At 39.9% G+C, this 14,903-nt stretch overlaps 1 protein-coding gene across 2 annotated transcripts; it reads left to right on the top strand.

Moving 5' to 3' along the window:
• Positions 1 to 3,970: 3,970 nt before the first annotated feature.
• Positions 3,971 to 7,014, top strand: LOC109397091 (zinc finger protein 2). 2 transcript variants are annotated; one of them, XM_019669413.3, is made up of 6 exons: positions 3,971 to 4,975; positions 5,096 to 5,203; positions 5,270 to 5,879; positions 5,944 to 6,287; positions 6,406 to 6,625; positions 6,689 to 7,014. In XM_019669413.3, exons 2-6 carry the CDS (start codon positions 5,113 to 5,115, stop codon positions 6,963 to 6,965), a joined length of 1,542 nt encoding a protein of 513 aa, XP_019524958.3. In that variant the 5' UTR covers positions 3,971 to 4,975; positions 5,096 to 5,112; the 3' UTR covers positions 6,966 to 7,014. The 2 variants fall into 2 exon arrangements, with proteins under 2 accessions (XP_019524958.3, XP_029730975.2); XM_029875115.2 differs by having other exon boundaries at positions 5,065 to 5,203.
• Positions 7,015 to 14,903: the final 7,889 nt, after the last annotated feature.

The following is a 14,903-nucleotide window of genomic DNA, read 5'->3' as shown; positions in this document are numbered from 1 at the left end:
TTGGTGTCCCTAATAGAATAATATGATACAACGTGAACAACCATTTCGGGCTATCATCTTTATCATACACGGAATGATACAATGTGCACCCAATCATTTTTATTAGGGACGTGTTTAGTGTTTGCTGACATATTGCACGCAAACCCCAATATTTTATTCCTACCTTTGGGTTTCCGCGCCAAAGACCCAGCGCCAGATTCGGCGACAAAGAGAAATGACAGCAGTCGCCGGACAGTTGGCAATCCTGATATTTGACGGCGGTCGTCCGTTTGTTGTGGGAGTGCAATGTTGTCATGGAAGTAGAGCATTTCGATGAAAATGCATGTGTATTAAGTGAATGTTGACAGATTTCTTGCTGTGTTAGTGTGAAATTTAGCGATTTGCTGTATCGTGGAAGCCTTCGCTGGAAGAAAATGTCATGCAACTCAGCGAGGCAACGAAAATTTTCAGTGATAAAAGCAATATTGTTTCGGGAGAATTCAGGTAGGTTTATTATATAATACAGGAACTATGGTAAGGTGCCTGGTAAGGTGTATAACCATTGCAAGCGTATCACGAATAGCTTATTCAATGAAATATGTTGATATAGTTTTCCTTTCCAGATTTTCGGCCACCCAGTTCTGCAGCGGTCAATATGGAGAAACAAATAGACGAATTATGCAGTCAGCTGTCTCAACACAAAAAAAATATTTTGTGCGCCTCAACGTTCACCAAACGTATCCTTTGGAGTATACCTCCTATGATCGTAGAGCTATCTACATCAAGATCTTTCGTAGGTGTCCAAAACTAACCATTGTATTGATGAGAAGTTGTTATTAACTATTCGAATTTCTTTTGTTATCCAATAGAATGTGTAAAATGCTACAAATTTGATCAAGCACGCCGTAAAATTCGTCACCCATGATTTGGCGCCTACATCAGTGGTCTAACGACTCTTCGCGTTCTCGGCACTAGTTCCAATATGTCGCTTAAAGAGTTGCCACATATGATGTTAGGTAAGCCGAGGTCAGTTAACTGACTGATGGGGCACGGGAGCTATTGCTATGATCAAAAAGTATACATTACTAAGACATTCTAGACGGACTATCGAAAGGAAAACGAGTATTTAAGAATATAACTTCAATCTATCATGTCGGAAGTTAGGTAATGTGCTATGTAGTTAGAGGTGTAGACAATAGGTATATTGATGAGAAGTTTTTGTTAACTATTCGAATTTCTTTTGTTATCCAATAGAATGTGTAAAATGCTACAAATTTGATCAAGCACGCCGTAAAATCCGTCACCCATGATTTGGCGCCTACATCAGTGGTCTAACGACTCTTCGCGTTCTCGGCACTAGTTCCAATATGTCGCTTAAAGAGTTGCCACATATGATGTTAGGTAAGCCGAGGTCAGTTAACTGACTGATGGGGCGCGGGAGCTATTGCTATGATCAAAATGTATACATTACAAGACATTCTAGACGGACTATCGAAAGGAAAACGAGTATTTAAGAATATAACTTCAATCTATCATGTCGGAAGTTAGGTAATGTGCTATGTAGTTAGAGATGTAGACAATAGGTCCATTGATGAGAAGTTGTTGTTAACTATTCGAATTTCTCTTGTTATCCAACAGAATGTGTAAAATGCTACAAATTTGATCAAGCACGCCGTAAAATTCGTCACCCATGATTTGGCGCCTACATCAGTGGTCTAACGACTCTTCGCGTTCTCGGCACTAGTTCCAATATGTCGCTTAAAGAGTTGCCACATATGATGTTAGGTAAGCTGAGGTCAGTTAACTGACTGATGGGGCACGGGAGCTATTGCTATGATCAAAATGTATACATTACTAAGACATTCTAGACGGACTATCGAAAGGAAAACGAGTATTTAAGATTATAACTTCAATCTATCAATATCTATCAATCGCACTATAACTGTGGTATTTGGAGTAATCTAGAAACATCATAAAACGTTCAAATATTGTTTTTTTTTTGCAAATATGAGTATCAATCTTGGTATCAAATGGTTATGTACATAAAAAACGTAAGAAAACGTCTAAATCTAATGTTTTCACATCAACATACATCAGAAATACGTTTGAATCTAATCTATTTGCACATCATAAAACATCTAAAAACGTTTTAAATTAATGTCTGAATTTACGTCAACATACATCAGGAAACGTCTGAATCTAATGTTTTTTACATCAACATACATCGAAAATACGTTTGAATCTAATGTATTTGCACATCATAAAATATCTAAAAACGTCTAAAACAAATATCCGAATTGACGTCAACACACATCAGGAAACGTCTAAATCTAATGTTTTTAACATCAACACACATCAGAAATACGTTTGAATCTAATGTATTTGCACACCATAAAACATCTGAAAACATCTAAATCTGATGTCTTAATTTACATCAATATACATCAGCAAACGTATGATTTTAATGTTTTTTTACATAAAAATACATCAGAAAAACGTTTGAATTTAATGTTTTTCTACATCATAAAACATCTAAAAACGTTTTAAATTAATGTCTGAATTTACGTCAACATACATCAGGAAACGTCTGAATCTAATGTTTTTTACATCAACATACATCGAAAATACGTTTGAATCTAATGTATTTGCACATCATAAAATATCTAAAAACGTCTAAAACAAATATCCGAATTGACGTCAACACACATCAGGAAACGTCTAAATCTAATGTTTTTAACATCAACACACATCAGAAATACGTTTAAATCTAATGTATTTGCACACCATAAAACATCTGAAAACATCTAAATCTGATGTATTAATTTACATCAATATAAATACATCAGCAAACGTATGATTCTAATGTTTTTTTACATCTACCTACATAAAAAAACGTTTGAATCTAATGTTTTTGCACATCATAAAACATCTGAAAACGTTCTAATCTATTGTTATTCTACATCAACATACAAAAGAAAAACGTTTGAGTTTTATGTTTTTTGCACATCAAAAAACATTTGAAAACGTCAGATTTTGATGTTTCGGATTATATGCTTGACATCAGAAAAACGTTTGATTTCCTGATGTATACATTATGTTACCTTGCATAAACACATCTGAATCGTAATGTTTTCTAATGTTCAACATCAGAAGTACATCAAACCTTGATGTTGATGTATACATCGAAATTTAACGTCAGGCCAATGTAAATTTTTATTCGGGAGGTCACCCCAGTGCTGACGGAATATGGATTTGATCAATCGTTTAAGATCCATGAGCGGGATGCTGTCGGAGTGTCGTTCACGGGCGTGACCGGAGCCAGCGAGATTATCGGCGTTTTCATTACCCGGGACACCGCAGAGTCCGGGGATCCACACATGAAAACTATATCAGCTGGAACGTGCATAAGTATACCCTGGATCTAGGGGTGTTTCAATCGGTGTATCAGATTGAAGCGCTTGTAGAATCGGTGAGAACCAAGATTGGGCGGTCAGATAGAGTAGTGGAAGCGATGAAGGCTGCTGCTGCTTCGACAGAGAAAACTGAGCACTGTGGAGAAAGGCTCATGCTGACCAGCGGGATATCGCTGGATACTCCTAGTCCGACTCCAAGATAGGAAACAGCTACAGCTGGCGGAGAAACTGTTATTTATTCGTTTGTCGATTTTCGGCGGTACGGAACGCCAACTCCTATCTACAAGCCAGTGGACCTTTGCAACTCGAGGGAGATCCATGTTGGCTACTGTGTTTAGAGCTCTGTTCTCCTCGATGAGAAGAGAGACCCTATCGTCGCTTGTGTTCTTGCTGGAGAAGACCGCACTTCATATGATGATAATCATATGAAAATAGAATGCCGAGCATATGGTCGACCAAACATCAAAAGTCCTGCTCAATGAAATAGGTTGAACATGGTCGGAGTTGCGGCATCCTGCTTTTACCTATTCGTCAACAAATGGGGAAGAGTAGGATGCAGCAACTTCGACCATGTTCAACCTACTTCATTGAGCAGGACAAATGTGTGCTTAGTGATGGCCATGCTTTCTTCGCGGGTACCGTGAGGTCGTTATTCACTGCTCATGCTCCATTCACCGCTCGTTTTATACGATTTTTATTCAAATCGTATGAAACGAGCGGTGAATGGCGACCTCACGGTACTCCTTTTCAAAAAACTGGCAAATCAGTGGATTTCTCGGCGGGGGTTTTACGGCGCGTTTCGCTGTTGAACTACTCTGAGCAGAAGTGTTTCTTGTAGAAGGTCTAGCTGCTCTGTAGAGAGTCCGACAGTGGGAACGTCTTTCAGTATTATCCCGACCTTCGCACTTTTGACCATATCACCGTAGCTAGCTGATTCCAGCTGTCTCCTTCCTGGGTGGGAACGTTTTCCTGAGGCGCCTCTACTAGCTCTGAAAAGATGTTTGATCTCGGTGTAGCGTCCGGAAGAACATTCTTGCAATCCGAACCGGTTGAATCTATCGGCCGAACAGCAACATCTCTTGAAGAAAATGCAACCTACTCGCACAAAATGCTTTACAAGACTGACACATCGGTCTTATTACGACGTTTGTCCTTTTTACGATCAAATTGAGGCGTTCCTGAAAAAGAGTCTGGGTTAGTTCAGATTGATTATAATCTTGTAGTGGTTGTAAAACAATAAAGATGCTTCTTTTCTCGGAGCCAAACAAATATTACTTGACAGTTCACACAGCAAACAAAGCAATGTAAACAAAATGTCATCGATCCTCTTTGGATCATGTTTGTGGATGTTATGTGTTTGTTGACATCGCTCGTTCGATTCAATGTTTTGGCATCTTGCGGTTCTATCTCTTATTCAAGAAAACTGTAAATTTCAACAATTTGTATACTCGAAAGAATCTATTGTTCTATGGACTCGTAACTGTGGACTTTTCATATCTGTGAAACGATTGTATCAAGCTCTTCGAGGTTTATTTCAGAAAAGTGGCGATTCCAAACACTGGTAGTAATTTGAAAGTAATATCGTAAGTATCCGTAAACTGTTGTATATACTACTCCATTTGTACATCATCGTATCTGTGAACATTGCTACAATTTGTAATCTAACGTGAAGCGTGGTATATCTAATACACAAATGTGAATAGTGCAATTCAGCTATAATATGCCCAGGTGTACCAGGAAATCTCATTCAAATCCGAAGAAATCGGAACTTCCAGGGTCATCCAACGATCATCTTGAAATGTTCGTTCAAGGTAAACCACCTAACCAAGGTATTGACATCTACTGTCCATTAATCAACGTTTTTCAACCACTAACAGACGGAACCTCGGTCATCGACGCCGAAATCAAACAGGAAGAGGAACAGAAGCACGAACTAAATCCACTTGAGTCGAAACCACTGGGTGAAGTTAAGGTGGAGCCTTTGGAACCAATCGGGGATCCATTCGGGCAGCCAGATCGGAACTTCGACCAGCCTCGCTGTCAATTTTGTCTGAAGTCGATTAGCGGAGATCAAGCAACCATCACGCGGAAAATGGTCACCTATGTTCTAGGTGTACGAAAACTGGCCACGTTTTCCGAAAATCCGGACTGCTGCCTAGAGTGTAAGAAGATGTTTGAGATGTTTCACGAGTTCAAGAAGTCGTGCTTGGCGGCTTTGGCTCGTTCGAAGGAACTGTTGGCGGAGAAAAAGGTTTCGAATACGGTTGAACCCTCGCGGCGGGATTCGATGCTTCTACTGGTGGAAGTAAACGACGAAAAAGTTAGTAAGATTTCTGGGTCACCAATTCAGAAATTTGATTCAGATGTTGAAGAGACAGGATTTCAGGATGATACTGACGAAGAAAGCATGGAACCAGTTTCGGTGGTACTACCGACGGAGAACACCATCGAAACGGTATTTGATAGTCCGGAGAAATTATGCGAAATGTAAGTTTGAAAATTAATTCAAATGATTAAGGTCATTCAAAAATCTAAACTTTATATAAACTAGGAACTGGCTCACCTATCCCGAAACAACGCCAAAAGAAACGGCGCCTGAGCCGAGCATTCCGCCTGTCCCCATCGAGGATCCTACCAGTGGCAAACCCAAAAAACGAAGAAATGTCAAATCAAAAGACAAAACCCCGCGCAAAAAGTCCAACGCTGAACATCCTACATCGAATCATTCTGAATCCGAACCAGAGGATGGTTCCGATTTGGCGCCGGCAAATTCGGCATCAAAAGAAGGTCCTCGGAAACCGAAACGGAATAAGAAAACCAAGTACGCATGTGATCAGTGCCCGGAAACATTCACTACCGAACACCAGTGGACGTTGCATATGAACAGACACAAAGGTGAGTCCATTGGCTAGTCCAGTTTCGGTAGGAAACTGTCAGTCGGCAGCTGAGCAAGCTTCGATTAGGAGCTGTACTAGCTTCGATCGGGCTACATTTATTGATCGATCCTTTTCAGGCATTCGGACGGTCGCCTGCCGCCGCGAAGGCTGCGACAAGAAGTTCTTCGATACTCAGCATCGCCACGCGCACGAAATCGGCTGCGGCAAGGATGTGAAGATTATGTGCAGCGTGTGTGCCGCCATCTTCCGCTCGATGAGTGCCCTGCGCACCCACATGGCGAGCCATGGAGAACTGAAGCACTTCTGCAAAGTCTGCGGCAAGGGTTTCTACCGGAAGTAAGTTGCCTATAACACGGTTGTTGACGATCAAGTCCTTATCCATCCTTCGAATACTTCTAGAGCCAAGCTGGACAAGCACGCCTCGGTGCATTCCGATGCGCGGAACTTCGAGTGCAATGTGTGCGGCAAGCGGTTCAAGTCAAAGGAAGCCAACCGGGTGCACCAGCGTGTTCACACCGAGGAGCGACCGTACGCGTGCCACATCTGCAGCAGGGCATTCCGATACAACTGCGGTCTCAAGGCGCACCTGGAGAGGGGACACGATCCGGCCGACTTACGTCAGCAGGATCTGGCGGCTGGTAATAGTTCTTTCGGAATATCTGGCGGTTTGTACTGATGCGAAGGATCTGTAAGCTGTTACATTACATCACAAGAATTGATCAATATGGCTGTTGTTTATAATTTTGAAGAAGCCCTATGTGTCTAACTTGTTTGGGAAACCCCAGGTAATCACACGTTTCTACAAAGCTACTGGTCCAGATCTACAACACCCTGCATCGACCGACTCCAACTTGATGGGCATGGAAGATAACGAGGATGATGGCATAAGGATCATCATCAACCCCCAAGAATCTTTAGCAAATAGCAAAGGATCCGAAAACAACAATAAAGGTTCTACGGAAGCTAAAGGTCCATCCAATCATCTGGATCCGAGAGAACGCTCCCAAATGCCCTTAAACCGTGCGCCTCAGAAAAACGTTTCAGGACAAGACTTTCCCATCACCTAACTCAATACAGCCCTGCTAGACCTTCTACAAGAAGCACTTCTGCTCAGAGTAGTTCAACAGCGAAGCGAGCCGATAAAACCCAAATTCAACAACCTTATCTACAAGTCCGTTTACATGGTTCCAATCTGTAAGGATTGAAAGACTGCTGAGTGGCTGACGAGAATTTCCCCATTCATGACACCCTGGGAAGGTGCAGCGCTTTTGGCAATGGACGAAGCGGCGATTCCACGTCCAGACATAATCCGAGCATTCTTCCCCCAAAGCTCCAACTATGACGACGATCGTATGACAAGACATTCATGTCGAACGAATCTTCACAGTAGAGGGTGTATCAAGGGAAATGCTGAAGAAGTCCAAACACACCCTCAACTACCGATTTGGTGGAAAAGAATTACAGATCAGTCGACTGCCGCTACCCAAGAGCAATCTGAGGAAGCATCCAGTTCGGGCGAAGTCAGTAAATCTCACTCCAAAAGCACCATAAAGGCTAGCCTGTCCGTCTCTAAAGGAAACGCTCGAAGCTTACATGCGACGCGACCCGAGCAGCTCTAGTGACCACAGAGTCGAAACTTGCGGGCCATGTCGCTACATGGAAGAGAAATGACCCAAGCTTTAATTTCAAAGAATATCCTGACGATCCGCAACATCCTCAGTCGGACAGTTGCCGTGGTCCGGACAATAGCGGAAACTTCCATTCCATTGAGAACAAAATCCCTAACGCCTACCAAGAGAACTGTCCAACTAAATCAACTAGTTTGAGCGGAGATGTTCCATGGTGGAATAAAACCCTTGAGAAGCTTAGAAAATTTGCGCGAAGGGAATTGAATTGCACCAAAAGAACCGCCAAATGAAAATCATGGATTAGAATGTGTGAAAGCATAGAGAATACACTAGTAGTGACCAAACTCCAAAAAACTCTTTTAGAGGACGACTCCAATGGTGTGGGTAGCCTCCGAAAGATTCGGTTCGCTCACTGTAAAGCCTAGCGATACATTGAGCGAACTATAAAAGATCCACTTCTCTGATTCAATCTCTGAGTCGAGCATCGGCGATCAAGACACTAGAATTACTGTCACAGATCCAAAAGAAATCCAATCATTTGTTTCAGGATCTAAAAAAAGACGCAATAAAGGTTGTACGGGATGAAATATTCCCAGCGTTGATCCAAAAAGAGAAGGAAACACTGGTTCCACCCTTTCGAGTCTACCCATATTGGATCCTAGCTAGGATGTACGGGTCTTTAGGGAAACGAAGTTGCTGAAGAACTAGCCAGGATTGAATCTAAAGAAAGGTTCATTGGCCCAGAGCCCTTCTGTTAGATCTCAGACTGCTCTGCAAAAATGAACCTGAATATGGTCAGTCAGTGCCACTGGAGTCGGCCTTCTGATACCCATCGTAGGTTCAATGTTCTTGGCAAGCCCCTTTTAGGGCCTATACTGAGATATGGGTCTTATCCCCCAAGGACGTGGTTGACTTCATAAAGCTAGCCTAACCGGAATGGGGGAATCACACACTGTAACTCAGGATCTCTGTTCATCAATAATAGTTGGTCAGCTCCAGTGGCGTCTCGTAACCTCACTTTTGCCTGTTCTATAGGGTCGTTGCATTTGCGGAGAGTACAGGATCAGGATCAAATTGAAAATGGACGGAAAGGACTATTCTTGTCAATTTCTACAAATTACAAGCCATTTTGTTAGATTTCTCCAATAAAACTTTGCGAAGATTTTCGCAAAATTTAACCGGGATTCCTTCAGATATTTCTCCTGGAAATTCTTACAAGAAATCTCATTAGTTTCCCAGGAGATATTCCGAGAAAAACACTTTGAGAAAATCGTGCAAGAACTCTGGGAGCAATTTTTAAAGAAATCCCAAAATCTCAGGTAGATCACTCCATGACAAATACCAAAAGTAGCTTCTGCAGCATTCCTAGAAGATCCTCCATAAAATCTGAAAAATGGAGAAAGTCCGGGATAAATTCTGAAAAACGCTGAGAGACATTCCACGATCAAAACCGGAAGGAATCTTCTGAAAGAAGTCCCGGGAGAAACTCGCGGGAGAAATCTGAAATGAAATCCCGCGAGAATCTTTGGGAAATATATCAGCTGAAACTTCTGTAGAAATCCAAAGAGAAACTCTAGAAGAAAGCTATCTGAAATTTCTTGAAGAAATCTCAGCAGAAACTTTGGAAGAAATTCCTGCAGAAAACTCCTTAAAACCCTTGAAGAAGCTTTAGTTGAGATTCCAGGAATAACTCCTTCATGAGGAATCTCGAGAGAAACTCCAACAGAAATTCCGCGACAAGATCTCCTGTATAACCCGAGGGAAACGCTTGTGAAGGTCTCGGGATAAATCCTGGTAGAATCCCACGGGAATTCTGGGAGCAATACTGGGGAAACCTCTAGAGAAATTCTGTATGATCGCCGTAAGAAATCGATCGTAATCGCAGTATCCTGGAAGGTTTTCAAAGAAGAATCCTGAAGAGAAATATTCAAATCTTGGAAAAATGCTGATAGGAATCCGGAAGAATCTCCGGAAGAAATACCAAGACAAATAACGTGAAAAAATACGGAGAGAGCCTTGAAAATTACCCTGGGAGGAATTTCAAGAGTATTCCCAAAAAAACTTCAGAAATAAACTCTGACAGAATTTCAGTAAAAATCTTTTTAGCCGATTTTCTAGAAGGATACACTGCACACTGGGCCAGAAACAGAGATTAGCAAGACAAAACCTCTAGCACATTGGGGTTTCGTCCTATCAAGTTGGTGTCTTCGGCAAAGTTGTTGGGTTTTATCTGCGCCTCAAATTGCGCTTGGAATTTAGTTCGTAAAACCGCCGCATAGGTGGCGCTGCGGTGCTAACTTTTTTATTTTACATCCTAGAGCTTTGGCGTCTTCGGCAAAGTTGTAGAACAGGCAAAAATATGAAAAGTTGTCGAAGACACCAAAACTGTAGCTCTTAAAACAACAAAGTTACATTGATTTTTTTTAAACGAACGACTTTAATTTGCGGTTTTATGTCATTATCTTGTTTTCAGCCTACATGTTGCCATGGTAACAGAAAACAATAATCGCAGTAGTCGAACAAGATCGTACATTTGAAATTGTATTTCCCTCTTGCAACAATCATGCGTTTTGAGGAATAATACATACATTTGTCTTGGTATTACTAGTAGAAATTCCTGTTTTAGTATATATGAGTGATATAGCGTAATCTGCACCTTCCTGATTTTGCCTGAATGAAACGCATGTAGGTGAGTAAATTCACTTCTTGAATCTATTTAAACATTCCGGAATACTTTTAGTGCGCTATCTTGACAACCCACAAAGGCCGTGAATGGATAATTTATTAACTTTTGTCTGATAAATTCTTCAGTTTTGCTGTTGATATTGTTTCTGATTTGATGTTAAAATGCACGAAACAAAAGTATAAAAGATACTAGAAGTGAATTCATTTACGAAAAATGCGTTTGATTCGGGCAAAATCAGGAAGGTGCACATCGACAGCTAGCGATACAACATTCATATTAAAACAGGAATTTCTACTAGTACCGTAATCCGGGGTCAAATTGATCACTTCAAAACAACTTTTGCGGATAACATCAGTGCCAATTCAAATATTGCCAAAATAATTTCTGTAAAATCAGTACCCAGTGGATCTCCATGGAAGCCTGTGACAGAATTTTGTTCAACAAATTTAAACTTTAAGTTAAATAACGCCAAAAATAAAAAAAAATGGAAATGCTACTTTGGGGCAAAATTGATCAGCATACAATTAAGCATCGGTTAGAAAGGAAAATTTCCTTCTCCGCTTAATTTTGCTCTTCTGAAACCAAAACACGCGTTTAAACTCTTACAACTAGTGAATTTGATACTTAAAATGGAAAATTAAATAATGAAATTTCCCCTTAAACGCCTAAAGGTAGGCAATTTCATTTGAAATAAGTGATATCTGTCACAATAAATGATTATTTTATCATAAAATGAACTTTTTTGAACTAATTCATGTTCAGAATAGCTATATAACTTCCCAACCAAGGCTCCACAAAAATGTTAAAACAGAGAATTTACGGGAAGTCCTATTGGCAATCGACTGTTTAGTACCAATGATTTCAGCTAAATGAGAAATACTTTGCAAATTTCTAAAAAAATAAGGCAATACTAACTTATTTCTAAAAAAATTAAAAGCCTACACTCATCTCTAGACATCTATGGATAAGATGGCATAAAAAGTTTGAGATCATTACGACGCTTAAGAGTTCCTAGTATGGAATTACAATGTAGTACCAAAATGATCAATTTCACCCCGGTTTACGGTAATACAAATGTATATATTATTCCTCAAAATGCATTATTGTTGCAAGAATGAAATACAATTTCAAATGTACGATCTTGTTCGACTACTGCGATTGTTGTTTTCTGTTGCCTTGGCAACATGTAGGCTGAAAAACAAGAGAATGACATAAAACCGAAAATTTAAGTCGTTCGTTTATAAAATTCAATGTAATTTTGTTGTTTTAAGAGCTACAGTTTTGGTGTCTTCGACAACTTTTCATATTTTTGCCTGTTCTACAACTTTGCCGAAGACGCCAAAGCTCTAGGATGTAAAATAAAAAAGTTAGCACCGCAGCGCCACCTATGCGGCGGTTTTACGAACTAAATTCCAAGCGCAATTTGAGGCGCAGATAAAACCCAACAACTTTGCCGAAGACACCAACTTGATAGGACGAAACCCCAATGTGCTAGAGGTTTTGTCTTGCTAATCTCTGTTCCTGGCCCAGTGTGCACTGTGAAATAACGCTGCACATATGTAAACAACCGGCGCCTGGCCAAGCGCGCAAAAGTGTCATGATTTGCAAAATAGCAGATAACTTTTGATAGGAGAAAAATACATCTCCAGTTTTTTGATATGTTGCGTATAAATGTCCCAAGCTTTCGATTGACGCAAAAAAAATGAAAATCGGTGGTTGCCCACATGGTGAAAAAATGGTTTTGGTATACAGGCCGGACTCGATTATCCGGAGTATCGATTTTCATTTCACTCCGGATAATCGAATTTTCCGGATAATCGAATCACATATAAAAATAAAATCAAAATTCAAAAACCTATGAAAATATAAGTTTTTGTTATTTTATTTTCATGAAGCGGTGGCGTAGCCAGAAATTCGAATAAGGGATCTTCCATAAATTACGTCAAAAAACTTTTTTTGTAGTTTACCCTAGTCACACTTTTTATACAAGTTTTCTGAAGTTTTAATGGGTCAGCACAATTTGCTGTATCACTCCGCTCCTCTCAAGTGTGACGTAATTTATGGACATTCCCTTAGTATGCTGTATGCAGTAAGATCCTTATAGTGTTTAAGGTTGATAAGATCGGGGCACTTTTCTGTCAATCATGAAACAAAACATAAACAGTAAGGGGCCATCCATTAAGTACGTCACGGAAAAATCCGTATAAGAGTTTCGAATTTTGGCGTAACGTACTTAATGGATGTTTCCTAAAGAAGGCATGGTTGAGGAAAAAGGGTGTGATTTGTGTAAATTGGAGAAAATGTTGAGGGACGAGAAAAAAAAAACTTTTGAAGTGAATGGGGCTGTTGTATGATGAATTCAGCTTTAATTTTCAGAGTGTTCTAATCTAGAAACAGCCTCTTCCGTGTGTCTATGATACACACGATACTGGGAGCAGTGATGCCAACCCAACAAACATTTTGATCAAACTCCTTAAGAAATATAGGTGGAATAGGCATGTCTAATTTAAAAAAATGTTCTGCGATTCTCAAGTCCATCCTCATCTTTTGATTGGCATCCAAAAAGAAATAACTGCTTTTGCTGATAAATAAATATATGAAGAAATATATTTTTTTCAACAAGAAAAAAACAATTTAAAATTTCTTTCTCAACGTTTATTTGACATAGCATATATAGGCGAGTTACAGTAAAAGATTCCCCAGGTAACCACTAAGCACTGTTCTAAGCATTATAACGGTCATTGAACAACTTTTCAGTGCTCAAAAGCTCTATATAAGCATTCCTAATGCTTATAGGCACTATAATCAGTAAGAACTATAATAAGCCCTGTATGCTTATATAAAGCCTACAAGCTGTAAAGAAGTTTGTCAGTGCTGCCACAGGGCTTGGAGTACATGACGTTTATATCAATCAAAATTGATTTCGACCAAAACAGACTCAAGTCGGTCATGATTACTACATTTTAACATGAATGTTAACGGATCGGGATCGGGGGAACAGGATCATTTTTGTTGTCATTCGACGAATGCTGCTCAGAATGCTATTGTTTAAAAGATAATGGAATCTTTCAAGCAAATGTGGTGATTCCAGACATGATTCTCATAGTTTATTAGTTCTACAAACTCCAGCTTCGGTCGGGAAACGTTGCAGAAGAGGAGCTGCTACGTTTTCCGACCATTTGTATACATGTTGCTTCTTCTGCATCTCTTCTTTTTCTGCATTCGTCACCACCAAATTGTCCACTAAATCATCAACCTCGCATATCATTTTGAACCGTCGAGATACCCAAATTATTTATTTAGCATGGTTTAAATACGACTTTGACCACACTGATTCCATGGTGCATCGGTGGAGCAGATGGAAAACGCCGATGGACTTGGACTCTAGATCAGGAACCCGGAGGACTATAGCTGGAATCTGGGTCAAGCAGCACAAAAGTAACTTCAGTGGAAGCAAAAGAAATGAGAAAAGAACGAGTTATAAACAAAATATTTTTTCGTTTTTTCTTCGTCTCACTTTTGACATCTCTCGCTCCAGAGACTTGGTACGGAATTTTGAAGTTGGCCGTATATCAGCCGAATAATGCGCCAAAAGTGGCTTTTGAGCAGCTCTATTAGAGTATATAGAACCAATTAGCTCTGTTAGCCAGGTCCTATATTCGACTATAGAACCGATTTAATGCCATTTTTACGGCTTAATGGTTACTTAGGTCAGCTCAATCGGAGCATTGATTACGGAGAATGAGATGTGTGAAATGAGCGACTTTGCTTAAAAATAGAACATAAATCGATTTCAAATCATCAACCTTGTATGGAAAGTCGAAAAAATGTCCGATCTACTGTATTTTTTTTCCTTCGCGTTTTTGAATTCAGGGCATGATTCTACACCAAAAATGATCATCAGCTTACTGAGTTCAAAAATGCTGTAAACTAGTGTTATTTGCTTATTTGGCATCAATGATGTAGGAGTTGAGCGAAAATTATTAAAATTCGTGAAAGCCTAATGTGTCCTAAAATCTAGCTTTTCGGGGCCAATCATGCTTTAGACCTCTTAATTTCAATGAATTTGGCTGAAGTTTTGACTAGTTACTTTTTTTGGATATCAATCAAAATATGGGGGTGGACTTGAGAATCAGAGAACATTTTTGAAAAAGTGGACGAGCCTAATTTCCTGGAAAAATCTCTAAAAGAGTTCTGAGGAATATCCGGGAGAATTTCTGCAGAAATCCATGCAAAAAAACCCTGTAGAAAATAATGAAGAAAAATATCTGGAGGAATGCCTGAACGAATCCCAGGAGAA

The sequence above is a fragment of the Aedes albopictus genome, chromosome 3 (assembly GCF_035046485.1).
Source record: "Aedes albopictus strain Foshan chromosome 3, AalbF5, whole genome shotgun sequence".
In the NCBI taxonomy this organism is placed as follows: Eukaryota; Metazoa; Arthropoda; class Insecta; order Diptera; family Culicidae; genus Aedes; species Aedes albopictus.
The sequence above is the reverse complement of the archived record's forward strand: the minus strand, read 5'-3'. Positions and strand labels throughout refer to the sequence as shown.